The 26,909-nt window shown below is 38.9% G+C and overlaps 1 protein-coding gene across 2 annotated transcripts; it reads right to left on the minus strand.

Annotated features, from left to right (window-relative positions):
- Positions 1 to 272: 272 nt before the first annotated feature.
- Positions 273 to 26,903, minus strand: CIRSR (corepressor of RBPJ and splicing regulator). 2 transcript variants are annotated; one of them, XM_080620434.1, is made up of 10 exons: positions 26,738 to 26,903; positions 25,877 to 25,971; positions 24,408 to 24,481; positions 23,242 to 23,255; positions 23,091 to 23,146; positions 22,699 to 22,747; positions 22,363 to 22,480; positions 5,104 to 5,210; positions 3,564 to 3,649; positions 273 to 1,857 (listed from the first exon to the last, which is right to left on the minus strand). In XM_080620434.1, the coding sequence occupies exons 1-10, from the start codon at positions 26,807 to 26,809 to the stop codon at positions 1,134 to 1,136; spliced, it is 1,395 nt and encodes a 464-aa protein (XP_080476560.1). In that variant the 5' UTR covers positions 26,810 to 26,903; the 3' UTR covers positions 273 to 1,133. The 2 variants fall into 2 exon arrangements, with proteins under 2 accessions (XP_080476560.1, XP_080476561.1); XM_080620435.1 differs by lacking the exon at positions 23,242 to 23,255 and having other exon boundaries at positions 26,738 to 26,782.
- Between the last annotated feature and the right edge of the window lie 6 nt (positions 26,904 to 26,909).

Genomic DNA, 26,909 nt, shown 5'->3' on the forward strand with positions numbered 1-26,909 from the left:
GAAAAGCTTCTGAGTGACTGTTGTAAGAAGAAGTGGACTGGTAATAAAAGACAGTCCCATTTGTCCTGTGAGTGAGGAGGGGAAGAAAGTTGCTTGCCAGAATATAGAGGATGCTGAAAAGGCGATGCCTTTCCACCTGCCCACTAACTAATGTACTCCCATTGGCAACCCCTAAATGGCAGAGAAGCATTTCTTTTGCAAGAAAACCCCTGTGAAGTGTTGCCTCATACATTTGTACTGGTTCAGAACTTGGAGAAGGCAGCAATTCTTACTGTTTTCAAAGAATAAGGTATTTTATTATGGGAGTTCATCTTCATAACAATGTGTGCAGAAAATGACTGACAATCATTAAAAAAAACCCTCAAAAGTTTGTTTCATGAAAACAAAAGGATGACTATTTACATTTACTTTCTACCACAAACAATGAAATACCTGAAGCAGTTGAGGCAGTAAATATTCTTTTCATGTCTTGAGAGATTATTGAACAGTAACTTGACATTGTACTGACACACACCAACAGGGGTTCAAGATGTTTAGATAGCCCTGACCAAGCTGTACACTGCAGGAGGTCAAAAAATGTTGGCTACACACTTATGTGAACTATGTCTTCTCTGTTGTTTTAACTCAGGAAATTGATCTCTTACAGGGAACTTTAGTAAATATGCTTCAGTATGAAAAAAACCCAAACCCCTGACAATACGATGTTTTGATATCTGAAGCAGTGACTTTATCCAGAACTCTCTCAACTGTTTGCTAGGGTTCAGCACATCCCAGGACTCCTCCCAAATTATTCTCTGCTTCCCCTGACAGTTGCATCTAAACAGAAATAATCACTGACAGAACCAAAAATACTACATACTGCTCTGAAATATTTTAAACCCTTAAAATCAGGTCTATGAATTACTGAAATACAAGAGGTATTTGCCAACAAGGATATTTATACAGTATGAAAAATACCATAACATTTATACCTAATTTACAAATATTCCAACATTACAGAAATGATGTCGATGGCTTTATGTAGGAAAATCTAGTTACAGAGGTTGGAAAATGAACAGCAATGCGTAATTGAGCCCTTGTTAAAGGTATTCATCAAAACCCAGAGACGTTCTTGTTTGCACCTGTCCCCTATGCTATCTCTTTTTTTTCCTCTCTCTGCTTCTGCTTCTACTGCGTCTGCTTCTTTCTCTGTGTTCCACTTTACTGCACTTGTCCCCATAGCTCTCTCTGCTTCTTTTCTTGTCTCTGTGAACATCTGCGCTGGGGCTTCTGGTTTCATGTTTCCTGTGCCGCTCTTCACCAAAGCTTTGACTTGGACTTTCTCTTATTTGCCTTTGCCTGGAACTGCTGTGACTTGTGCAAGGGCTTCTCCTGCTCCTCTCATCCGTGCCTGGGCTTCTACCATTCCTCTCCTTTCTTTCAGTTTCTCTCTCGTTGGTGCTATGGTATCTGCTTCTGGACCTTCTTTCCCCTTCACAGGAGCTCCATTTGTTGTTCTCCGCAGAACTGTCTTGCTTTAAAGGCCTGTACGTCTCCCTATCTTTGTCCTTGTTAACGTGACTACTGGAGAGATCTTCATAAAGTTTTTCCTTCTTTGTCTTTGCCTTTCCTTCTGAATCGCTGCTGCTAGCCTCTGAAAACTTGTCTTTTTTTCTTTTCTTAGAATCCACCTTCTTTTGTGCTGCTTTATCTCTGCTGTCAGTCTCACTATCACTGCTGCTTACTGAAGTCTCACTGGAGGATGAGGAAGAGGATTTCGTCTTATGTTTCTTGTGTTTACTTTTGCTTTTTTTCTTTTGCTGCTTTTTCTTCTTTCTCTCTTTCTTTTTCTTTTTCTTCTCCAGACGATCTAATTTCCTTTTAATTTCAAAACAGAACAGTAGCGCAATCAAATGTGTTAAGATATTCTAAACTATGAAGACTTTTAAAGTTCACTACTTCTGACAACCTGCACTATAGCAAATGTGCTGTTTTCCTAAAAACATGTTGAATTCCTCTCCTCTTTCAGCAAAGTATTATGTTTAAGCTTCTAACCTGAGGTTAACCATATTAAGAATCCTCCTGTAACCCACAGCTGCTCCCTCACAATAGGGGGATATGATTTTTTAAATTCTTTAATTTTAAAAAAGATAAGTGTGTCAATTTTAGCCTTGTAACGAGGAAAAAATACATTCAGTAGTGCTTATGCCCCTTGTCAGCCTGCTCTGGAGACTGGGAAATCATCACTGCTTTTGTTTGCACATTTTTAGAAGAGATTTTGAAAATGAAACAAACCCCCCACAATTAACATTCACCTTCTATTAGTGATAGAAACAGATACTCTAAAACCTGCATCTCTGAGTTTTACAGGCAAATAGTATGGTCTTTTCAATAACTTCTTCTGACACAACTAAATATTTCCATCTTCTAGCCATAAGTACAATATTTCACCATGCGCATGATGCATTCACTGTAATTTGACTGCTTTCACCTAGTTTTAATTTTGTGTCTGTGCTTATTCCTCTCTTATTCAGTGATTGAATAGTGAAACTACTTTCAGTGTATTTAAAAAAATCCCTTCAGACCAGTAAAATCTGAAGGACCCAAATATTTACTGAACTTCAACTTTCAAAATATAAAGTATTATAATTTCATTGTGTTGGGCCAGAAGAAATTAAAAGAAAATATCTTTTTTTTTTTATTACTCAAACTCCATACACATTCCGTACTTAAAAGTAACATAAAATACGCCAGTTGCTTTCAGAGAACTATATATGCAAACACCATACGTACCTACCTGCTCATGTACCTGCTTAGCCATTCACCTTTCTCCCTTCCTCCCACTGCCCATGTACATGCCCACGTCTTTTGACTTAAAAGGCCATTTTAACTAATGATACCTGTACAGGATCTACTAGGTAAGAAGTAGTTAATATTTTTCATTTTAAACATTTTCAGGTTATTTCAAGATAACATTGCAAAATAACAGAGCAAAAAGAAAGCAAGATCAGTAGGATAGAAGCAAAGAATGAAAAGCTCATTGACTTTTTATTACAAGACCACAGGGAGCTCCCTCTGCTGGAGCACCAAATCGGAAGCCCTGAGCTGAGAGCAGTGTGGAGCTGAGCCAGCCTTGGCCCTGGGATGCAAGGTGAGGTTCAGTTTAGCCACACAAACCTTGCCAAGTTGTAAACCAGTAAACAAGAACATGGGATTTTTAATCCTGGAAGAAGATGCTATAAACAGTGGAGTGCAAACTCATGTTTTAAAACAGCAACTGACAGCATCTTCAGCGAGCCAATTGTTACTACTTCAGTATACCTGTTAAACTGGAAACAAGCCCCCGCGCAAAGGCATCACAACTAGACTAGAACAGCCAGATTGAACAAAAAACAATTGGATTAAAAGCCCATGCTGCATAATGCCATTTTTGGTCAGGTGCATGCTCAACTAAGCTGATTTTCTTCTGTACTGATGGTGCTAAATTCTTCAGTGGCATAGAAGAGTTACAGGGACAACCACAGAGTCAGAACTCCTGGTGATATGGATCCCCTTCACCAGGTATCACACTGTATCACACTTACCTTAGAAGCTTCTGTTTTTGTTTGGTTGACAGTGATTTTAAAAATTCAACTTCTGGATCATCCTCTCCTTCACTTGCAATGAATTCCTAGGAAAATATGGCAAGATGTTAAGCTCTTACATATAAAAATTATCTCTTCATTCAGATTTCTGTACTTAAAGTGATGCCTCTATGTATCTTATTTTTGCACTGGCATAAATATATTCATATTACTAAATCAGCTTAAGACTCTCTGGAAAGAGCAGCATACTCACTGCAAGGCAAAAAAATCCCCCACATTCTGTCTCAAAAGCTGAGTAGGTGTTTAATGTGGGGTTATACAACAGGAGTTATTAGGAACGTATAAAAAAATCACTGCTAGGGAAAGAAACATTTCTGAAATAGTTAATAAAAATGAGCCCATTCTGGAGCCCACATGATTCCCCAGGATAAGTCACTCCATTGTTATCATGCTTGGATGAATAGGTAAGATGCTAGTCCTGCTTGAACCCAGAGTAATTTAAGCAAATTACTTTTCTGTCTCGCTTTAGTCATTAGGAAAATGGGTATTAACACATCTACCTCACTGTTGTGCTATTAGTCTTCAAATGTTCATAAAGTGCTTTATCAATGCAAAATACCGTAATCATATAATCTACATACAGTAACGCAATCAGCAAAGCATAGTTACTTTGAAGACCCCGAATTCTTCAAATTATGTGCATCTGGTAACTACAGTTCTCCATCGTGATGTTTTTAATTTTAGCCACACTCAGGAGCAGAAACAAGAAATAAAGATTAAAAGCCCATCCAAAAGAACCCCTCCACCACACCTAACATGAACTAAACACATTGATATCACTGTGGTTCATTTAACAGCGCCCCCATGCTAGGCTTTTCTGGAGTACCCAGCTTTTTTAAGTGCAAAGGTACATCCATCTGTGGAGACACAATGAATTGTTGATTTACTCAAGATGTCAAGGCCAGTTTGAGGTCATCCCCTCTTTACAAGTGGTTTGAGTATCCTGCCATATGGACAAAGGGCATTTCATGGTGGCTCACTCAAGGAGCATATACAAATTTTTCACTTTACGTTTTTATTACAGCACCTCAAGTAGAAATGTACCCTGTGCAGTCTGAGTAAAGACAATTACACATTCTCACTCCCTAAAATAATAAATGTAACAATAGTCAATCAATTGATTTGATTGACTCAGATACAGCATTCCTGGCAGTAATTACTTCCTCAAACTTCAACCAAAGGTTAGCATTATATGAGAAGTATGTGGCAAAAGCCCTAACCACCCCCTTCAGGAAAAATTCAATTTCTAGTCACCCAGAGGAGGGATTTAATTTATTGTTTGTGATTTTAAAAGAAGTAATTTATGATTTTTCTGACTGAAACAAAGCTGGAAAGCAGTAAGGTTTTGGACATTTTTCTACTCGTATAGCTATTCAGCTTTCCTATGGATATGCATATTTGAAAACATTAAGTAACAATTCACAAGCAATCACATTTAGATTTATAGACATTTTCAGCTTACTGGTAAAAAGATCATTACCTGTGATGGATCATTTGCGGTCAAGTTTCTCCCCAGTACATTTTGTTTCAGTGCAAACCCACTGTTTCTCATCTCCGCTATTAGCTCCGAGGGGTGCATTGATGGCCCTGTTCACAAAAATCACAGTCTGAATGTATCATTTATATCTCTCTACCTTTTTTGGACTCCACAGTAGGAATTCAGCTGAAGCTTTGTTAAGTAAAATCACAGCTAAATCAACTCAATAATCTTCTGCTGAGCAAATAATCAGATATGATTTTCTAAAACAGCAGTCTGGAGATTCAGAATAGAAAATAATTGCATTTTTCTGTAAGTACAAGGGGATTCTCTTATGTAACTTTGTCATGTTGAAAACAATATATTTAGGTAAATCTAGAATACATTTTTATTATAGTAAAAAAGCAGAGGAAATCTAAAGAAAGCACATTAAATAAGACTTCCAGGTACCTCCTCTCCCTTAAAACAACACAAAAAAGCTCTTCTAATATGTCACTAATAAGGCATTCTTCATAGTGATACAGATTTTTGAACTTGAATGTAAAAAGTAATCATTATTTGAAACTCAGTACACACACAGAATATAAATAAATACATGAAAAAGTTACCTATGTCTTTACTTATTTACTTGGGACTCCCAGGTATGTTTGGCCTCAAGGCTGTTACTTCCTCAGAGATTTCTGGTTTATCAGTTTAAAAATCACATTGTATGTTGCATTAGAGGAAGTGTTTGGGATTAGGCACACATCATCTTTCTTTACAAACATCTAACAAGGAGTAAAACATGAGATGTATTTTGGGTCATTCAGACTCAATCGCACAATTTATAACCCCTGTAACTCACTCTTTTGCTTTAACTGAATACCTATGATCATCAAAACTTCATGGACTTGTCCTGTTAGGTACTTTCTCTTCACCCTAAACATAGACTCTTTTGTTAGGTCGCTTTCAGTATATTTTCTCACTAGCTCATTCATGAACCTTCCTGTCACAGTATCACAGTATGTTAGAGATTGGAAGGGACCTCAAAAGATCATCTAGTCCAATCCCCCTGCCAGAGCAGGAACACCTAGATGAGGTTACACAGGAATGTGTCCAGGCGGGTTTTGAATGTCTCCAGAGGAGACTCCACAACCTCCCTGGGCAGCCTGTTCCAATGTTCCGTCACCCTCACTGAGAAGAAGTTTCTTCTCAAGTTTAAGTGGAACCTCTTGTGTTCCAGTTTGTACCCATTACCCCTTGTCCTAGCATTGTTTGCCACTGAGAAGAGCCTGGCTCCATCCTCGTGACACTCCCCCTTTATATATTTATATACACTAATAAGGTCACCCCTCAGTCTCCTCTTCTCCAAACTATAGAGACCCAGCTCCCTCAGCCTTTCCTCATAAGGGAGATGCTCCACTCCCTTCATCATCTTAGTTGCCCTGTGCTGGACTCTCTCCAGCAGGTCCCTGTCCTTCTTGAAGTGAGGGGCCCAGAACTGGACACAATATTCCAGATGCGGTCTCACCAGGGCAGAGCAGAGGGGAAGGAGGACCCCTCTCGACCTACTGACCACCCCCCTTCTAATACACCCCAGGATGCCATTGGCCTTCTTGGCCACAAGGGCACAGTGTTGGCTCATGGTCATCCTGCCGTCCACTAGGACCCCCAGGTCCCTCTCCCCTTCACTGCTCTCTAACAGGTCGTTCTCCAACCTATACTGGAACCTGGGGTTGTTCCTGCCCAGATGCAGGACTCTACACTTTCCCTTGTTATATTTCATCAAGTTTCTCCCTGCCCAACTCTCCAGCCTGTCCAGGTCCCGCTGGATGGCAGCACAGCCTTCTGGCATGTCAGCCACTCCTCCCAGCTTAGTGTCATCAGCAAACTTGCTGACAGTACACTCAATTCCCTCATCTAAATCATTGATGAATATATTAAATAATACTGGTCCCAATACTGACCCTTGAGGCATTCCACTAGATACAGGCCTCCAACTGGACTCCGCCCCATAGACTACAACTCTCTGGCTTCTGTCCTTCAGCCAGTTTGCAGTCCACCTCACCACCTGATCATCCAGGCCACACTTCCTCAGTTTAGCTATGAGGATGCTGTGGGAGACTGTGTCAAATGCTTTGCTGAAGTCAAGGTAGACCACATCCACCGCTCTGCCATCATCCATCCACAATGTTATTTCCTCATAAAAGGCTATGAGGTTGGTCAAGCATGACTTCCCCTTGGTAAAGCCATGCTGACTGCCCCTCATAACCCTCTTATCCTTGACATGCCTTAAGATGGCACCAAGGATAAGGTGTTCCATCACTTTCCCAGGGATGGAGGTGAGGCTGACCGGTCTATAGTTACCCGGGTCCTCCTTCTTGCCCTTTTTGAAGACTGGAGTGACATTTGCTTTCCTCCAGTCCTCAGACACCTCTCCCGTTTCCCAAGACTTGGTAAAGATGATGGAGAGTGGTCCAGCAATGACTTCCGCCAGTTCCCTCAGCACCCGCGGGTGCATCCCATCTGGACCCATGGATTTATGGATGTCCAGATTGCTCAACTGGTCTCTAACCCATTCCTCATCGACTAAGGCAAACTGCTCCAGTGACCTGGCTTCATCTGAGGTCTCAGGAGTACAGGGCTCTTCAGGACTGCCTCCGGCAGAGTAGACAGAGACAAAGAAGGCATTCAATAACTCTGCCATCTCTGTATCTTCTGTCACCAGGGCACCCATCCCATTCACCAGTGGGCCTACCTTGCCTCTGGTGTTAGTTTTATCAGCTATGTATTTGAAAAAGCTCTTTCTGCTGTCCTTGACCCCTCTCGCCAGATTTAATTCTAAGGAGGCCTTAGCCATCCTAGCTGCCTTCCTACATCCTCTAGCAGCAGCCTTATATTCCTCCCGAGTGGCCAGCCCCTCCTTCCATGACCTGTAAACTCTCCTCTTCCACTTGAGCATACCCAGCAGTTCCTTATTTAGCCACGCAGGTCTCCTGGCCCTCCTCCTTGACTTCCTACGTGTCGGGATGCTCTGATCTTGAGCTCAGAATAAGCAATCCTTGAATGCCAACCAACTATCTTGGGCCCCTTTACCTTCAAGCAGCCTTGCCCACAGGATTTCCCTTAGCAATTGCTTGAAAAGGCCAAAGTTTGCCCTGCTAAAGTCCACGGTTGCAATGTCAATGAATTAGCACAACTGTGTAAGGAAAATCCAAATTAGAAGGAATGTAAAATAGAACATGGAGCACATGATAACTATTACACTTCAGTAAACTAACTGTAAATGATAAGATTAACGAGTCTTATGAAACTTACTGATCCTGCTTTGTGGTTTTAAGAGTTCGTTAGTTACTGAGATAGACAAGACTCACAGATTTTTAATGCAGAGTAGTATGGAAAGAGAGATTTTTACTATGGAAAATATATGGAAAGTAAACTAGCATTGTCTCAAAACCTGTTAGCTTCAACTTCTTAGTTTTCCCATATAATACACTGCATACAGAAACAGGGAGGCCTATATTGAAAGCAGGAAAGAAGAAGATAAAACTTCGAAAATGGTTTATGGAGCCCTTGCATTACTTTCTTTTCACAAGTCCCTCATTTTGCCTGGCAAAAGAATTTTTTAATGAGATACTTTACAGGTTTTCCTTGCGTTTACATTTTTATTAAGTAGGGGGTTGCTTCCCACCCCCTCTCCACAGATTTTACCAAAAGTGCTTTTTCTTCTCACACATTACAATGTAATTGTAAGCTCACTGACAGCTGAAGAATGCAGATGGGCTCTAGCATCTACATTTTTTGCTTATTTCAAATTTACAACTTTGCTCTGTTTGCCCAAATCTACTCTGGCTGCAGCTGAAACTGACATTAGACAGAAATCTAACAACAGAACTTGGTTGTCTCGATTTGAAAAAGCAACATAATCCAGCCATACAATTCAGTCAAACACCCTGTACAAGGAAATTGAATGGAGCCAAAGTGTAGAGTCATGAAAGAAAACGTCACCATACCAAAGAAACTAAACCATTTGACCAGACTAAAGCCTGGAATACCCCTACTACACAACGGCAGTAAGAGCCACTGCCTCACAAAGTAACCCAACTAATTTTTAGGTATTCCCCCTTCAGTGTCTCAGCACTGTACACATTTTGATGTGTATTGGATACCTATTCTCATTAGCATGATTAGATAAATAGATGAACATAACTCGTCCAGTCTATACAGAAGACTTGCAAAAGAACTAAGACAGAAGCCCTAACTTTGTGGTTCTATAGAAGGACTACAGGCAGAATCTAGACCAGAGAGGCACAAAGGCACACTGGCTTTCAACAGCACTATCGAACATTATTTTCTAGAAACAAATCCTTCAGGTTTATTTTGTGCGTAGCACTGGAAAGAGGTAAGCAAAACCATTTCCTCTTTTACTTACAATGCTTACAAAGAATGCACAGTACTACCGATTTCTGTGCATTTGTGCCCAGTGGATGTGAGTTGTCCTGTATCACACTGATCCATGCAAGTGAACAAGAGACCTATCAGTGTGCTGCTCCAGCTGGGACCCAACACACAACTGCATACAAACGTTTCAGGTGGCTTCTACATGCTTTTTAGAGGTGAAATCAACCCAAGGTTTAAAAAGCAAAACCGCAGGAAGGCTTAGAAGGAAAACAAGCCAGGCAAAAAAATACTAACAATTACATGACTTTTTTTCCTTCTTTGTCAATGATGTCAGAGATGCTCATAGCTCCATCTACAATATTTTAGTCACAACATGGCATTACTATGACAAGGACAACAAACCCATGTTATTCTTGTTTTGTAGATGTATACAAGATACATCACATGCACCTACAGAACCTCGAGACTAAAGTAGTTTATAAGATAAATTTTGGTCTCCTTTTAATTACGAGGGAAACAGCAATTTAGGTTCAGCCTAGCCTGTAAGGAGCCGCAAGCTGCAAATCTCAAGATTTATTAGGTACATGATTTTTACTGTAACTGAAGGTTTTAGACAATGCCAGGAAATGAGATTCAGAAAATAAGTGCAGCCCATAAATAGAGTCAAAACATTGTGATTTCACAACCCTCCTATGTGCAGATCCCAGTACATGCACACTGTCCACTATGGCTGATTATGGAGTACTCTGTAAGCACCATGTGATCTTTGCAGTTTTAAAAACATGGACATTTTTGAGAGGATGATACAGGTGAATAGCCAATGCTACTGAACTTCTCAGTTGTTCTGCTGCACGATGACATCAACACTGGATCTCTACCTTTGCTCAGGTAGCGATGCTAGGCCGCAGTAGGGAGAAAACAGTATCTAATCTGGGAAGTCTGAAGAGAGTGTTTTCTATCTGCTTACAAAGCCAAGAGGTTTAACTAAGACATTGTATTTTACACTGGCTGCACAGCTTAAAATAAAGCTCTATTACTCTCTACTTTTATTCTGCAACACAATGAGAATAAATAAAATTTTTATTCTCACAATTGAACTCCTTTGCTTGGAATCACAAGAATCAACACTTGGTGACTTTCTTTTCCCATTCATGACTCAAGAGGCTGATTTTGATTTATACTTTAATGATTTCAATTTAATTATTTTGATAAGCAGATCTGATTTTCTTTGAAATACCAGTGACAGTTTGAGGTCTCCCAGGGTTCCTGGGCATAAATATTTCATGCGACAGCATGGGGGCTTGTAACACACTTCTTTTTGGGCTGCTTCTTCACAGTGTCTTAAAAGATGTAGATGCCTAAATGCGTGAGCAAACGATCACATTCCCATTTCCACACTGCAAGTAAGTGTGGAAATGTAAGTAAGGGATTTCTCCTGGCCAGTACAAACGAGGGAGGTAAAAACTGCAAAAGCAACTCCAAACACTGAACCTCCCTTAACAGAGGTTTGAAAAACTCAACTTCTCAGAGGTGTCCCTGGCTTCCTTACTTAGGAGCCAAAACTTGTATCTTGGAGCTACCAGTACACTGGTTGGTAGAGAGCCTCTTCCTGCTTCTTGGAGATGTGATTACGTCCAGTGTGATCAAACCTGGTTTGCCTGGTAAGCCAAAGAGGTCAGTCTTCTCTGCCTTTGGGTTATGACTACACGTAATGTCATCACCCTCCAAGATCTTCAGACAAAACAGTACTAAGTATACCTGATAGCTATTTGTCTTTGCCTGGCTAAGTACCAACTAAGTCATAGACTGTAAAACAGATGGTAAGATTGAGCTGAGAAGCTCTCAGCTGGCTAAATCTTGGGAACTGGTGTTAGCTAAGTACTCTTGGACAGCACCCATCAACTCATGAAAAGATCACTCCTGCATCAGGCATCGAAAAATACTTTGTGTAGTATGAAAATTGATGTCCTCATGGATGCATTCTGTATGGACTTGTGACAGCATCTGTGATCAAGCTACCTGCGTGATCTCATGTAGGTGAAAACATCTGGAGATGACATTATGCCATGAGTTGACAGAACGTTAGATATAGGAATCCTATAAAAATAGCTGAACGTTACAACTTCTGACAAGTAGTCTCTCAGCATTCATCCATCAGCAAGCTAAAAATAAGTTCAAAGTTACAACGTTTCATCATCTGTTTCTTATTCTTTCTGAAACAAGTCAAATACAGTACCTTGCTATTTTTGAATCTGACTGTCAAGCTTATTTTCTGGAATTTACATTTTGATAGGGGAAAAAAAAGAAAAGAAAAAAACCCCTTAAAACTTTTCCAGATGACATTTGCTTAAAACTAAAACATTTATCTGCTTTAAAATTAAGTCACAGTCTTGGAAAAGCTTTTACCATATAGTGGAATTAATTGCACACTGATATCATACTTATTTTTATGCATTGAGACAACTGACAACTTGTTAAGTTTTCTTCAGCTACTGGTATTTAAGATTATATTAAGGGCTTGCACAAAAGAGGTTCCATAGTTAAAGACCCATCAAAGGATTTTTAAAACGTTTTTTCATGGCTTTTAGAATTCTTAAGAAACAGTGTTGTCAAGCAAATAGGCTACAGCTTCTTCCTGATTCTTAATTCCCACTGAAATTCTTGCTTCGCTAATTCTGTGTTATCTTCTGTTTAAGATATTAAGGAAAAAATCCACATAACTCAGCTGACTCAAGAGTCGGGGTGCAAAATCTGGACACTCAAACCATTCAGTAAAGTATGGAAAGAAGGATTTTAGTCTACACAAAGTACAACCTGAGTGCAACCTTGGCTCGACAGCTGTTGGTGTACCTTCATATTTGTACAATTAAATAAACAGAAGAGCTGTAAATAGATTTTTTTTTCTTCTGAAGCCTATATGAGGATCAATTATACTGGATTACAGAAGGGTAACACACTAGGATTTCTACAACATATTGTAAATGCCTTTTTTTATAACAAACAAAGATCACTCTGATTTCTTACCATACTTAATTGAGATCTATTTAACAGAATCAGTTCTGGTTCTACCAAACAACCAGGGGGGAAACACAATCCTGGATTTCAGTTACTTAAATGCCTAGCTTACAGCAAGCTCTCCCACCCTTCACTACTGCCACCACTCCTGGCTCGGAAACAAGAGAAACCTATAGCTGCAATTAATGTTTGATTCTTTCTGCACTGCTCCCGAAGCTACAAATGCAGAATGTACGTAACATGCTGTTCTCGCCAGTGTTTCCTCTAAGGTGCTTGGGCACAGGAGAACAGTGCTAGCTGTAATGCACCATCTAGCAGACCTGCATTAAAACATCTAAAGCACATTTTTCAAGTTATCCAATATTAGAGAACAGTATGCTAAAACCTCCATTCATAGCGACTGCAATGATTAAATACCACTTTCTCTGCAACAGTTTCAGTGGCAGTAAAGACAGACCATAATGTTATGATTGCCAGTATCATCAAAAATAGCAGTTTTAATTCTATCTACTCATGATGCACAATCTTGATAGTATCTGCTCAATTTATTGATAAAAGCTTTCGCTGCTGTCACAGTGCAGATGAGCAAAGTGAATTATTCTTTGCAATCAATTAAGTTTTAAATGGATTTTTATTTGGAATATATATAGGAAGCAAATGGGTAAGAAACAGTAATAATGTAACCACTATTCCCACCTGTGGCAGGGGAAATTACAGTAACCAGATGTACTTAAGATACTGGCAGTTATGCATCGTTATGAAAAGAAATAGACTACTCAGTATAAAAATTACCGGAAAATGCAGTAGATTCTTCATGGTATCATTTTAATTATAACTTTTTAACCTTTATTTTAACTAACGCCCATTTTGTGCATCATTAAAACTGAACATTTGAGATTCCCCTTCCTGAGAATGTCTTCTGGTGTGGGACATCTTTTGGCTTATAGATGTGATGATTTTAACCTAAAAATGTCACCATCATCATACCATCACACTTTGGACTTGGTAATGGAAATGTAATTTATATGAACATGAATGTAAACAAAACACATGTGCATATCTGTTATCAATTCACTGGTACATGTCACACTTAGTATACTCCACTCCTACATGCTTAAAAATTAATTTATGAATGAAGGACAAGATACTTTCAAGGCTTATCCTTTACTACTACATAATTTTTGTTAACAAAGCAGGCCTAAAGCATGTTGTCTTCATTCTTTCTTATATCCATTTTGGACAACATGAGGCCATAATTCTTCCAAATGGAAATTTGATTTTCTGTGATAACTAAAGTTAACAGTGATAACTAAAGCCATGCTCTGCTGCAGAAAAATAACTAACTAACTACTCCAGGGAGTATGCAAACAGCTCTTCCACATGAACTACATTTCCGAAAACCATTCTGCTGGTGGGTTTCAGGTTAAGCACACCATCACACGGAGGCTGAATATGCTCCAAATTCAAAATGCTGCCTTCTCTGGGTGGTAGCAAAGGCATAACACACCATACAAGGCTTTTTAGGTTTTGCTTTAAAAAAGTAACTAACTTTAAAACTAGCACAGACAGTTTTGTCAATACATCCATGTACTTTCTCTGCAGAGTTTTGTGTCTTTTTTTCATATGGCTTAAAAGGAAATTGAAAAAAAATGGAGAAAAAACCCCAGAAATCACAGACTGTGCCTAATCACACTGTATCGTCTGTGAACTTTTACAGCAGTTGTGACAGAGATAGTAGACATCTATTTATGTGAAGGACAAAGAACTACTATCGAAATTATGTGCTCATGATTCCTGGTTACGCAGAACATAGCAAATTTATGCTGCCTCCACTAATTCAGAATTGATCATTTTTTTTTACTGATAATTTTCCCATCCATTTCAGAGATGGCTGCATTCAGACCATATTTACACTTCAAAGCAACTGCTGCAGTTGGCATTGAGAGAAATCGATGAATAAAAAACCTCCAGCTTTTAATTAGCTCTTCTTCAGAGGGTCTGCAGTTGAACTGAATTTAACCCTTTAGCACTGATATCAGTATACTCTGCCATGCTTTTGTCGTTGGGTATTTCAGAGAAACCCAAGTTTCCTTTTGACTTTTTTTTCTGAGCAGTAAAAACCATTTAACATTATCAAACTGCTTAAAGAATACGTATTTATTGCTTTAATGCTAAGCACAAGGCTTCTAATAGAAATCTGTATTTTATGCATTCACACCAAATACAGAGTCTTCTGAAACATAAATAGAGGATTATTCTAAAATATGACAGTTAGCTATGTGAAGATTTAGTTAAGGTTCCTACTGTTCACAATCAAAGGTCTCAGCTGCAGATCATAAAGGAAGGTTTCATACACTGTATGTTTCTACAGATGACAATTTATACAAATATTCACAGTTAACATACTCAAATACCTTTTCTCTGTTGTTATAGATTCAAGAGAACACAAATGAATTTCTGCATTCCTGATACAATGCAGACTTTTATCTATTTGGAAACAAAAAAATACCATATTTGTCACTAAAAAATACATGATCTAGACATAATATAATTTCCTTTTTTGCTGTCTCCATATGATTGATTAATTTAAGTGATTACTATGGAAAGGAATTTCACCCAAAAGCTAAACATCAGATGAACACACTAAGTGACAGACTGATGGAAACTACAACCACAATTAGTTTAAGGGCACTCAGGCAGTGAAGAAAGAGGACACAGACTGTAGGAGCTGATAATGAGTCTTTAGAAGGCTGTATTTTCATAGACATACCTAGAGTTTCTTTATTTCTGTAGACCATAAGACACTAGATGCACACACACGTTACTCCACTACATTTTTACCATTTTTGCCTGAATTTTCCACAACATGCTGATCACTTCACAGTACTCTATTGCTTCTTGGTATTTTCACTGGAAAGATCACATACAGAGACAGCTGGCTGTAAATCATTCAAAGTAGTCCATAGCAAAGAAGGATGCCCAGCACTCTCCAGTCTTAGGTTTCATAGGCTAAGAGCATGAGAAACATTTTTAATCTTACCATCCCACTTCTAACTATGTCATTCATAAAATTACCTCCCCATCTGAGACAGTAGCCTGACTTGCTGATAGTAATAACAGGTTATCTGTTCAAAAAAACCCCAGATGATTAAAGTTGTAAGCATTTAAGCTTTCACAGCTTTTTATCAATCCCAACTCCTCAACCCTCACTGAATAAGATAGATTGCTTGGGGGAAAAAAAAATAATATAAATAATAATAATAATTTAAAAAGTAGTATTGAGTTTGTCCTAACTTTACCTGACCAAGAAAATTGCAGACAATTTTGAGTAAAATAACAGTATGACTTCAAAGCATGTGCACAGAAAACCTACCAGTCTCCGTTTTTAAAAAGTCAAAGGCTTTTCAGGCTTCACAAACAAAAGGTACTGAAAAGCACATAAATCAACAGATGCTGCTGTTTAAGGATAAAAAAGGATTGTAAAAACAGGCAAACTTTCAGATACTAGTGATCTGGGGTTGTTTTGCTGGTGTATACTACATATTTTACACATGCACATATACACAGTGACACATGAAGTCAGAACCACAACTGGTATTTTCATCTTGCCTGAAATCTGAAAGTTAGGATTTTATCAGTAAAAAACCCTGTAAATCAGTTTAGCCAAAGAAGCATTTTGATTGCCTAATTTAGCTTAGTAAAGGAGAAATAAATCTTATAAGTTGGTCCCCGTAAGCCTCACAGCTGGAATATTCTAACACTACTTTGCAGTTTCCAGTGATCAAAGTAAGTTACTTTCTATCTAAAACTAAGACTTTCATAATGGAAATAATGCAACACCAGGGGGTGCAGTTATCATGAAATAATTACACTCCTGGGAGATTACAGACAAGGCTGTACCCCAGGGGTGTGATTATCCCATGATAACCACATCCACTGAAATTGCCTTATTGCAAAAATAATCTCTATTCACTGGTGAGATATTATTCAATAGGCACTTCTTTAACAGTAAGATTATTATTTTTTTTTGTATGAATTACCAGCTAGATGAGTAAAATGGTCCCAGAAGCAAAATAACCAAGCCACCATGCCTAAGTTAAGGTACTGACTGTTTGCTGGAGCACTGCAGTATACATCAAATCTTGACTAACAGCAGTCTTTTCTCACAGAACACAGTTCTGTGCCACAGACACGCATTCGCCTTGCAGCGGTTCCACCTGAGTGAACTGAAGTCCACGAGTGGTCTTTGCATACAAGATATTCAACACTGAATCCAAACCAGCAATTGCCATCAGTTTATGTGCAAAGAAGAAGATTACAATGCAGTCTTCACCGAAGATATTCTAAGACAAGTATCCTTCTGCTGAAATAAGAGAATCACAGCTTAATAGAATTTATGTGGCAGAAAAAGCCTATGTTGGTGCTTTTTTTCTGATGTGGAAAAAAAAAGGAAGCATGTAGGTGATCAATAACTCTTTCCTCACAGAGAATCAGAGTAGAAACTTTACATACTACTACTAAGTCAGACATAGGAGTTTCATTTTCATTCATTTGAACTCTAATTTTCCTCTGAGGCTGAAAAAATAGTCTCAGTCCAAATAAGACATTCTGGTTCGATCTCCTGAAGCAGGAAAAAATTGGAACAAAACACAAACTCCATTTTTATCAAGTGCTCTTGAATTTGGCTTCTGCATTACTTAAACTTTTCTTTCCAACTCAAATAAGAAGTCTACGTGCCCCTGAAACTCACTGATTCGGGCATCTGAACAAACCAACCAACCCCACTAATACCTGGGGTTTTGTTAAATGAAAGTTACCATTGAATTAAGACCTTTGAAGGCCCAGCTCTTGGACAAAGCGAGAAGGATGGGGAAAAGCTGCTCTTCCTGTATTTAACTCAATTATTTGGTTATCCTAGTAATATTACCTTCATTTTCTGTCAAAAGCTTTTGCTTTTGATCAAGGAGAAAGATGAAAATGTCCCTCTGAATAGGCAAGTGCCAATCCTTTATACATGCATGAAGATTTGTTAGCAATGCTATGGCTACTTCTGTTTGTACTAGTTTTGGCTGGGATAGAGTTGTTTTTTTTTTCCACAGTAGCATGTATGGGGCTGTGTTTTGGGTTTGTGCTGAAAATAGTGTTGATAATTCAGGGATGGTTTAGTTATTGCTCAACAGTGCTTGCACAGCATCAAGGCCTTTTCTGCTTCTCACCTCACCAGTGAGTAGGCTGGGGCTGCACAAGGAGTTGGAAGGGGGCACAGCTGGAACAGCTGACCCCAACTGACAACAGGGATATCCCACAACCATATGACTTCATACTCAGCATATAAAGCCAGAGGAAAAAGGAAGAGTGAGGGATGTTCAGAATTAGGGTATTTGTCTTACCAAGTAACTCTTACACACAACGGAGCCATTCCTGGAGATGACAACATCTATCTGCCAATGGGAAGTAGTGAATGAACTTTGATTTTGCTTTACCTCATTAAACCGTCTATCTATAACCCATGAGTTTTCTCACCTTACCATTCTGATTCTCTCCCCCATCCTGCTGTGTGGGCCATGAGCACGTGTTTTGGGGATGAGCTGCCTACCTGGGCTAAACCACCCTGTTTTTCCTTTCCCAGTTAATTAACTCTGTTCAATAACGTTCCTGAGAGCAGTCACCCTTCTACACTAGATATTTTTAAAGACTTCAAAGTTACTACATGATGGAATTCAGTCATGAGTCTAACTGATACATAATGAACTTCTCCTGTGGTTCCTAAACTTGTATGTATGAGATGTTTCCATCCTTTACAGCAGAGCAGCTAAGTTCCTACATACTCTTCTGTAGACAGAAATATATTTGGGTAAATACAATAAGACAGCAATGAACAAAACACAGGAAAATAGACTGACTTTACGTGTGCTTCTCTAAAGCAAAAGAACAAGGTTCAGAAAAACAAGGCCTGTTGAAAGTCTCCTGCAGGGAAGCCAGACCATTTCTTTAAAGCTACATCTGCAGAAATTAGTGATGCCGATGTCCTTACAATGTCAGACTCAGAACCATAAGGCCGAGGGTTCCCAAGTACTGATTCTTAGAGATTCATTACCAGCCAAGATGCTTTGCAGTGCAGGGACTAGCATCTTCCAACGGTGTGCTCTAACAAGGGAGAATGTTTCCAAACTTTAGAGAATCCTAGGCTGAATTTAAGTAGTGTAACTACGACACACTGCCTAGAAAAAATTACTCAGTTCAGTTTGCAAGAAAAGGATGAGAGATCATCTTCTATTAGAATGAAAAGACTATAACTCACAAGAAATAAAGTGCTACCAAGTAACTAAATTTGAAGCAATAGGGATCTTTTCAAAGACTTTATGAGAATATTACAAAAATTTGCTCTTTAAAAAAATATTAAATTCAATGATTTACAGCCTAAATTGGGTCCTTCTAATATACTTCATAAAAGAACTGGAGTGCAGGTATATTGACTATTGTACTAAAATTTTATTCCTTATATCTGCAGTTATCAGATGTACCCTTCCGAGACAATATTTACATTTCAGTTTCCTGACATACAGGCTAGGAACAATCTTTCAAAGATGACTTTCTACATATACAGTTACTTCCTGACCTTTGAAAGTATTATTTGCTCTAAAACTTTGGCCCAACATTTGTCAACTTTGAGACCTGATTGCAAACATTTTTTTTTTTTACACATTTATCTCTTAAAAACCTAAGTCAAATAAATTAAATACACATTCCAGGCTTGCTGTATATCATAAGCAATCATTCCCTATCCTTGAAAACCCTATTGATTGCTCTCTTCAGAGATACGTTTTCTTCTACATGCTAAAAATGAACAGACAGCTTCTGGAAATTGCTCTTTGGAGTTCAGACCTTAGATGCCAAGTAATTTCATAATTTATATATATATTTATTGATAATCATAATAAATGAAAACTCTGGATTATTTACATGGGTTTTACCAGTTTTCTAAGCATGAAGAGACACTTATTTGTGTACATGGTGGTGGAGTGTGGAGATGGGTGAGAAAAAAATTAAGTGCTTTTGGTTTGTTTGAGGTTTTTTAAACCTAATCATAAAGGTTTCATAAAAAAAACATTATATCATTACAAGTGTCTGTACCCTAAAAAGCAGTATTTTTTGCAGTCCTAGCCAATCTAAGTAAGAATAGTGCAGCAATGGACATGTTTGCAGTCCTATAATATAATCAGAAAATAATTAGGAATTTAGTCTAGAGACACAAAAGCAGCTTAGAAGTGCATGCAATTACTGATAAAGAGGAGCAGGAAGAAACAGAGCTCAAGGAGATATGTTTTACAGAGGAACAGAAGAAAGTCCTTAGAGGTGGATACCGATTCAGCATTAGGGCTAGCAACAAAGCATTAAGTAATGAGAGAAAACAAAAAGCAACAAAGCATCAAGACAAGATTATATTGTTGGGGGTATTGATCAGAACATGATAGAATTTGTCTTTTTAACGTTGCAGTGTCTTGATAGGAAATGTAAAAACACTCAATTTTACCTTCAGTGTAGGTTAGTATTACAGAGCTAACTGCAGATCTGCAGCACTGTAACAACTGGGTACAACTAGCAGCAATGCAAAAATAATTAATTACTCCTATCCCGGACAAGATGGGACTGTTGTCAGGGTTTAGTTAAAAAAACCCCAACTTTTCTTTTAAATGTGTGATGTAAGCTTTAACTTGCCATGTAGATGAATCATGAGTCTTAAGAGAGTCAGTGAATTCCATAACTTGTGTTCTCACATAACTGTAGTGCTTCATTTGCATACATGGAATTTCCAAAAGGTGTCAAGGGAGCTTGTTATTAAATCAGATGAAGTTTAGAAAAGCTGATGAAAGGATTGTATTCCTGAGGTTACAAAAAGTAGGCAACCTTTCATATGATGATCTAATTAATGATATTACCACATCCTATAAGCCTTGTATCTGCTGTTAAATCAAGAACTTACAATTATTTAAAACTTTACCTACAGTGTTTTTACATAGTTTCTCTGAAAGGAAGAAAATATATCACTATCATTACAGCTGACTATTCAAATCCAGGAACAGTGTCTTACAAATTATATATACAAATCCTGATCTGTCACCCACCCCTACACCCTGAAATCCTTCCTCAGCCTATAAAAAAGTCTATGGTCAGCATAGAACACTGTCTTCTAAGTTCCAGAGTTGAAAATGAGAGGGCACTGGCACACTCTGAGAACAACTGAGTAATTTTACAGCACTGTTCTTCATAAAAAAATTCATTATCTGTGCTAAATCCTTCCCTTTAGGCTTAGAAACATTGTTTGGAAACCTCCCCAGGGAACATTTATCTGACTAGGAAACATCCACTGCAGTCAAACATTGCCTACACCTAGATGCATAGTGCAGTTAGGTTTGAAACAAGCAGTTAGTCTTATATTGACATTGCGAAGTGTCCATATTACACTTTTATGAACGAACATTTTCAAGGTCATGCAAGCAAGTACAAATACTTTCTGCCTTCCCAGCCAAACACATCTAAAATTTACCCGTTTGAACTTGGGGTGGGGGAGCAAGTTCTGCAGCACAAAAGCATATCTGATATGCAAGAGCTGCACAATACAATTCTACCACCACTGAATGCTCCAAGCACAATTTCTTCTACGATAAGAATGAGGCAAGAAAATAATTTAGTGTTATAACCTAGTGGAAAAGAAAGGCTAAGAATGTCAACTACAGGATGGCTCACACAATGGTATAATTATCAGACAGTGCCTACAAGCAGGGAAGTGCAAGATGCACCGTTTCCTTTAACTCCAGTCTTCCAGGACTCATCTCAAAGAAATGACATATCTAGGTGATCTAATTCTGAAAAACAAAATTGTTGCTAGGCTAAATATGGAATAAAACTAAGAGCTACTACACAAAACAGATAACTCAAGGAAAGACAGAAGAAACTAGGTATTATCAAGTGTGCAACTGTAATGGCATCCCCAAATACACAACATGGCACATGATCTTACAGCACAGTACAGCAAGGCTGAAGACCCACCCATGTTACCAAGTGTTTTTTTACAGTGCCACAATCTGATGAATCTTAAAAGTATTACAACTTACAGAAAACAAAGTATTGTAGGTAAAAGAGAGATTAAATTTGGATGTTTATATAGAGTCATAGAACAGTTAGGGTAGGAAAGGACCTTAAGATCATCTATTTCCAAAACCCCTGATATGTGCAGAAGCACCTCAGTCTAGAATACCCACTTCTTCAAACCTCATCTAACACTGCGTGATTTCAAGTAACAGGAAAACTAATGGAGGAAAAAAAATGTAGCTCAGGAAGCAGCAAGAAGCCACTGAAAGGAAACCAGGCATTTGGAAATCTAGATTTCAACTGCTTGTCCACTTACAGAAGCACAATTACATATATAAAACAGCCCCAGACCTCTCCTTTTTTCCAAGTAATTCACAAAGATACACTGATACAATTCCAGCTTCTCCGAGCAGTTTGACGGAATCTGAACTGGGACAGTCTTCGATGATTGATTACAGGGTTTTTTCTTTTGTGACACAAATATTTTATGGTGATATAAACAATCTCATTGCAGCTTCTCAATTTTTGCCACAGGTAGAAGCAAAGCAACATTCATTATGGCATCATTTTAGAATGCATTACTAGTTAAAAAATTAAGTCTCTGTCGTTTGGAATATTTAACTTGAAATTGTAGATCTTACATTTAGAATAATGAAGTGTTTTCCCTATTTCATCAACTCTTTGAAATATTGAAACTTAAACATCCTAAAATTAAACATAGTAAGTTCCCCACAGGTTTCTAACCCGCATCTTCAAAAGATATTCATTGCCTACCTGAACCATCAGTGGAGACAGAACTTGCATTAATTCCAGACAGGCCAAATAAGGGACATTCTCGGTCAGTGTTTACATGGCCCCACTTGTGGCATTTAATGCATTTCACATTCCGCACCTAAAAGGAACAAAAAGAATAAAAACAAAAGACTTGACATAATTTAGTTAACAACATAGCTTAACATTTACAGAAATGTCTGTTATCAGGCATAAGAGAAGATTTTAAATTTACTGAGAAACAGATGATAAAATTAAGAGAGCTCACGTGAATGCTGCAGCTAGACAATAGTTGAAAGATACCCAAAACATCCACAGAGTGAAATTTATGTAACTTGCCTGGATACCAAATGGCTGATCTCTGATATTCATATCATCCTTAGCGTACCTGTTACACAAACACAAAAGAAAACAAATACTGAGTTTACATTATTTTTTAAACCATCATATATAAAACAATCTTTGATTGTTAAGTGTGTATCCATTTCACATTAGTTTTACACATTAAACATTAGTTTTAATGTGTCTGACAGACACGTAAAATTCAAACAAGAACTTGAGCTTATCAAGGAAACAGTTCCAGGTTTACAGGTTTTGCTAATTAACTGCCAGGATATGATGACATTAAACAAGTGACCTCTTCAAAAATAAAATGGGGAAAGAAAGGGAAGGAAAAAAAGATAGGCAGGTAATAAGAAATACATTTATTCAGATAAAATCAGACATCTTACTTTTCTCGAGGGGCCACTTTTTGCCATTCAAATTTGTATTCTGTCTCTCCTTCTTGCTATAAAACAGAAAACATGGTAAGCTTGATTCTTTTTATTCAATACATTTCAAGTAAGTAAGAAGAAAACATAAAGAGATGACGTAATGAAATACCTCTTTAGCTTCCTCTTGGAATTTTCAGAAATCATGGAAAGAAAAGAAATAATATGTTACTCATACACGTAAAATGCAGCTGGTGTCTAAGCTGGAGACAAAACATTTTGTTTACATTAATACAATAGTGCAAATACTCAGAAAGCAACTAGAAAGTAAATACAGCACACATAAATAATCAGCATCTAGCATATGGTTACAAATCCTGTGAAACAAGAATAATCTTTCAAAACTACACTGATTTGATATAAAAATACAAAAAATTTTAATCTTTCTTTTTCCCAAAAGTAGCAACAATACTTTAAATAAAAAAATTTTTTTAGCAAAAATCACTACTATAAAATTGCATCTGCTCTAAGCTTAAAGGATTAACTTAAGAGCTTTAAAAACAATTGCAGAAGTTGCTCCATGAGAATGAGTCCAAGTATTTCCAAGGGTTCTAATGCAAATGGGAAAGATGCATTTTAAAGTGAACATGCTTTCTTTTAATGGGAGTACATTGTCTTAGTTCTGCACTTATATTCAGATTTCCCTAAAATTGACTGATATAAGTATCCACAGGGTAGTCAGTAACTTCTGTTTATGAATCTACTAAATACAGGCATAGTCACACCTACCAGAGTCAGGTCAGCCAGCATTTCTGGCTAAAGAATCTCGGTATTTATTATTTACAAAACTTCAACTAATAAACTTATTGCTTGGGTATTTCCTGTGCATGACACACATCAGGCTGACTTACGGGCAGAAATTTCAGCGAAAGTAACTCTGCCAAAATACAGGTTTGTGTGGTCTGAGTCATCACCTTGATAAGGCGTAGTCCTCCTAATCCACTGGCTTTAAAATCAGCTAAAGAAACACCTCTGGTCAAGGACAGTATTTCTGCTGTTGCCAGGAAAGATATTTTTATCTTTCTTTTTCCCGTCCCATTGTACTGTTACTTAAAAAGAAAACACAACCATTCTCACTCTGAACGTAAAGCATTGCGAGATCAAAATTGTTATACACTATGTATGGCTGCATATTCCCAGAGGAAGAACTGGAAATCACACCTTGTAGCACTACCTCACTATGAAAACATTATTTTAAAATAAAAGACACAATGCTTATTTTTCTGAAGGTTTTTAGCTCTGCAGTCCTATCTGCTCATGATCAGGAAACCACAGTACCTTTCTTTGCTCCAGGTGGGGCCTCATACATGAAATTAAGTCCATTCTTCACACGCTCATCCCCCATAAGCAGTCTAAATAAAAAGGACAGAGTTTGGGGTATTATTTATATATATACACATAAGTGCAACAGGAAATTGTTATAATAACTGGCAATTTTTCATTTGTTAACTTGAGTAAAAAAAGTTGAGTGCCAAAAAAACTGAGATCAGTCAACACCTTTGCATGTTCCACTGCATACCCGTCGTGGTTTAAGCCCTGTTGGCAAGTCAGCCACGCAGTTTCTACTCCCCCCACCCCCGGAGGGATGGGGAGGAGAATCGAAAGAATGTAACTCCCACGGGTTGAGATAAGAGCAGTTCAGTAACTAAGGTATAACACAAATCACTACTGCTACCACCAATAATAACGATAAGGGAAATAACAAGGAGAGAATACGACATCACCCACTGAAAATGAGCCTGACCGAGCAGAGAGTGCCCTTCCAGGTAACTCCCAGTTACATCCCGGGCATGACGTGCTGTGGTATGGAATACCTCTTTGGCTAGTTTGGGTCAGGTGTCCTGTCTCTGCTTCCTCCCGGCTTCCCGTCCTCCCTGGCAGAGCATGAGGCTCACAAAGTCCTTGGTCAGACTAAACATTTGAGCAGTAACTAAAAACATCGGTGCTATCAGCGCTGTTCCCAGGCCAAAAGTCAAAACCACAGCACTGCATCAGCTACTAAGAAGGAGAAAAAATGACTGCTACTGCTGAACCCAGGACAATACCAAAACCTATACATTTCAACCACAACTGAAACATAACTCTGTTTCCACAGAATTATAAAAGACAGATCTGTTCAGCCTGGAGAACAGAAGGCTCCAGAGAGACTTACAACAGTCTTCCAGTACCTAAAGGGGGCCTACAAGAAATCTGGAGAGGGACTTTTTACAAGGGCACATAGAGAGAACAAGCTGAAATGACTTAAAGCTGACAGAGGGGAGATTTAGATTAGGCATTAGGAAAAAATTCTTCCTGTGAGGGGGGTGAAGCCCTGGCACAGGCTGCCCAGAGAAGCTGTGGCTGCCCCATCCATCCCTGGCAGTGTTCAAGGCCAGGCTGGACGGGGCTTGGAGCAACCTGGTCTAGTGGAAGGTGCCCCTGCCTGTGGCAGGGGAGCTGGAACTGGATGAACTTTCAGGTCCCTTCCAACCCAAACCACTCAATGAGTCTACAAAATATATTGTTACACAAGGTTACCTGCTGTTCTGTGCAACACAGCGTATTTTGAAATCAATTAGAAGACATCACCCACTTTAAAGAAGTTCTTGTGACCTCTAGTTGATCACAAATCAATTTATGAGTTACTGTCCTCTCCTACAACCACAGTAAATGGGAGGCAGAATTCCAAATAACCCACAATATGCTCTTTACTGCCATGAAAACCAGAAGCAGTGAAAAAAAGTGTGTGATCTTATGCCAGTTCTCACCTGTTATCATAGGATTCCTGTTCCTTCAGATACTGTTGCATTAATTCTTCTTGTCTCTTCTTATCATATGATATTTTCTGTTCTGCCATCCATACCTAGGTAAAACAAGTTTGCACTTTAAACAAATACAAACCCCACCACTAAATATGTTGACGTATAAATACTTCACTGGTTTAATCTATTGAAAATACTCAACAAGTGAAAATTCCCATTCTAATCACATAAAATATACTATTTTCATCCAGCATTTGAACAAACGAGCTTCACAGAAGCAGTGTGATTTCTATAAGCTACAACCCCAATGCGATTCAAAAACTGAAGAGATATAAGAAAATTGAGTAATCCAGAGGGAAAAGCAGGCTCAGAAGACACCTGGTTGTGACACTCTTTCCCACTGCAACACTTCCTCACGGAAGTCTCAGAGCCCCCAAACCCCAGGTTCTCTTGGAGCCCCTGGAATGGTACAGCTCTGGGAAAGAGAGACTTAAAACCAGCTCAAAACAGGTGTGAAATACCGGGCATGGTATTTCATGGGCACATGGGCACATCGCGGCAGTTTTCCTGTGCTGTGTGTGGTGCCTATTCATCCAGACTTGAAACGGTGGAGCCAGGAAAAGGCGATACGGCACCGGTTATACGCACGGGTGAGCGAGTAAACCTGAACTTCAACTATCTCCTCACTTTTCTCCCTGCCTCTTCCTTCTCCCAGCCCCAGTCCCACCTCAGAAAAGCCGACATGCCGGTGCGGTACCCGGCCCCGTCCCAGCGCTCCGGTGCGCGCCTCGCACGGCCAGACCGACCGCCTGAGGGGCCAGAGCAGCCGCTGGGCAAGCGCCGCAAGAGCTCCGCCGCCTCTCTCACCTTCTTGATGTTGGACTTGGAGGCGGGGTGAAAATCCTTCTTGCACATGAAGTTGGCGAAAGACTTCCCCATGGCGGCGGCAACTGTGAGACGGAAACCCCTACACTGCTTCGGTCCCTCAACCAGCTGCCCCCGCCGGGCCTTCCGGGTCGGCGGGCGGGCCTTCCTGCGG

The sequence above is a fragment of the Psittacula echo genome (assembly GCF_963264785.1).
Source record: "Psittacula echo genome assembly, chromosome: 6".
NCBI classification, from domain to species: Eukaryota; Metazoa; Chordata; class Aves; order Psittaciformes; family Psittacidae; genus Psittacula; species Psittacula echo.

What these genes read in the sequence shown, in the direction of transcription:
- CIRSR (XM_080620434.1), bottom strand. Translation starts at nt 26,809, where the DNA reads ATGGGGAAGTCTTTCGCCAACTTCATGTGCAAGAAGGATTTTCACCCC. An exon ending in CCAAGTCCAACATCAAGAAG is followed by an intron (nt 25,972 to 26,737) that starts GTGAGAGAGGCG and finishes TGTTTTACCTAG; the next exon opens with GTATGGATGGCAGAACAGAA. An exon ending in CCGCAAATGATCCATCACAG is followed by an intron (nt 3,650 to 5,103) that starts GTAATGATCTTT and finishes ATATTTTCCTAG; the next exon opens with GAATTCATTGCAAGTGAAGG.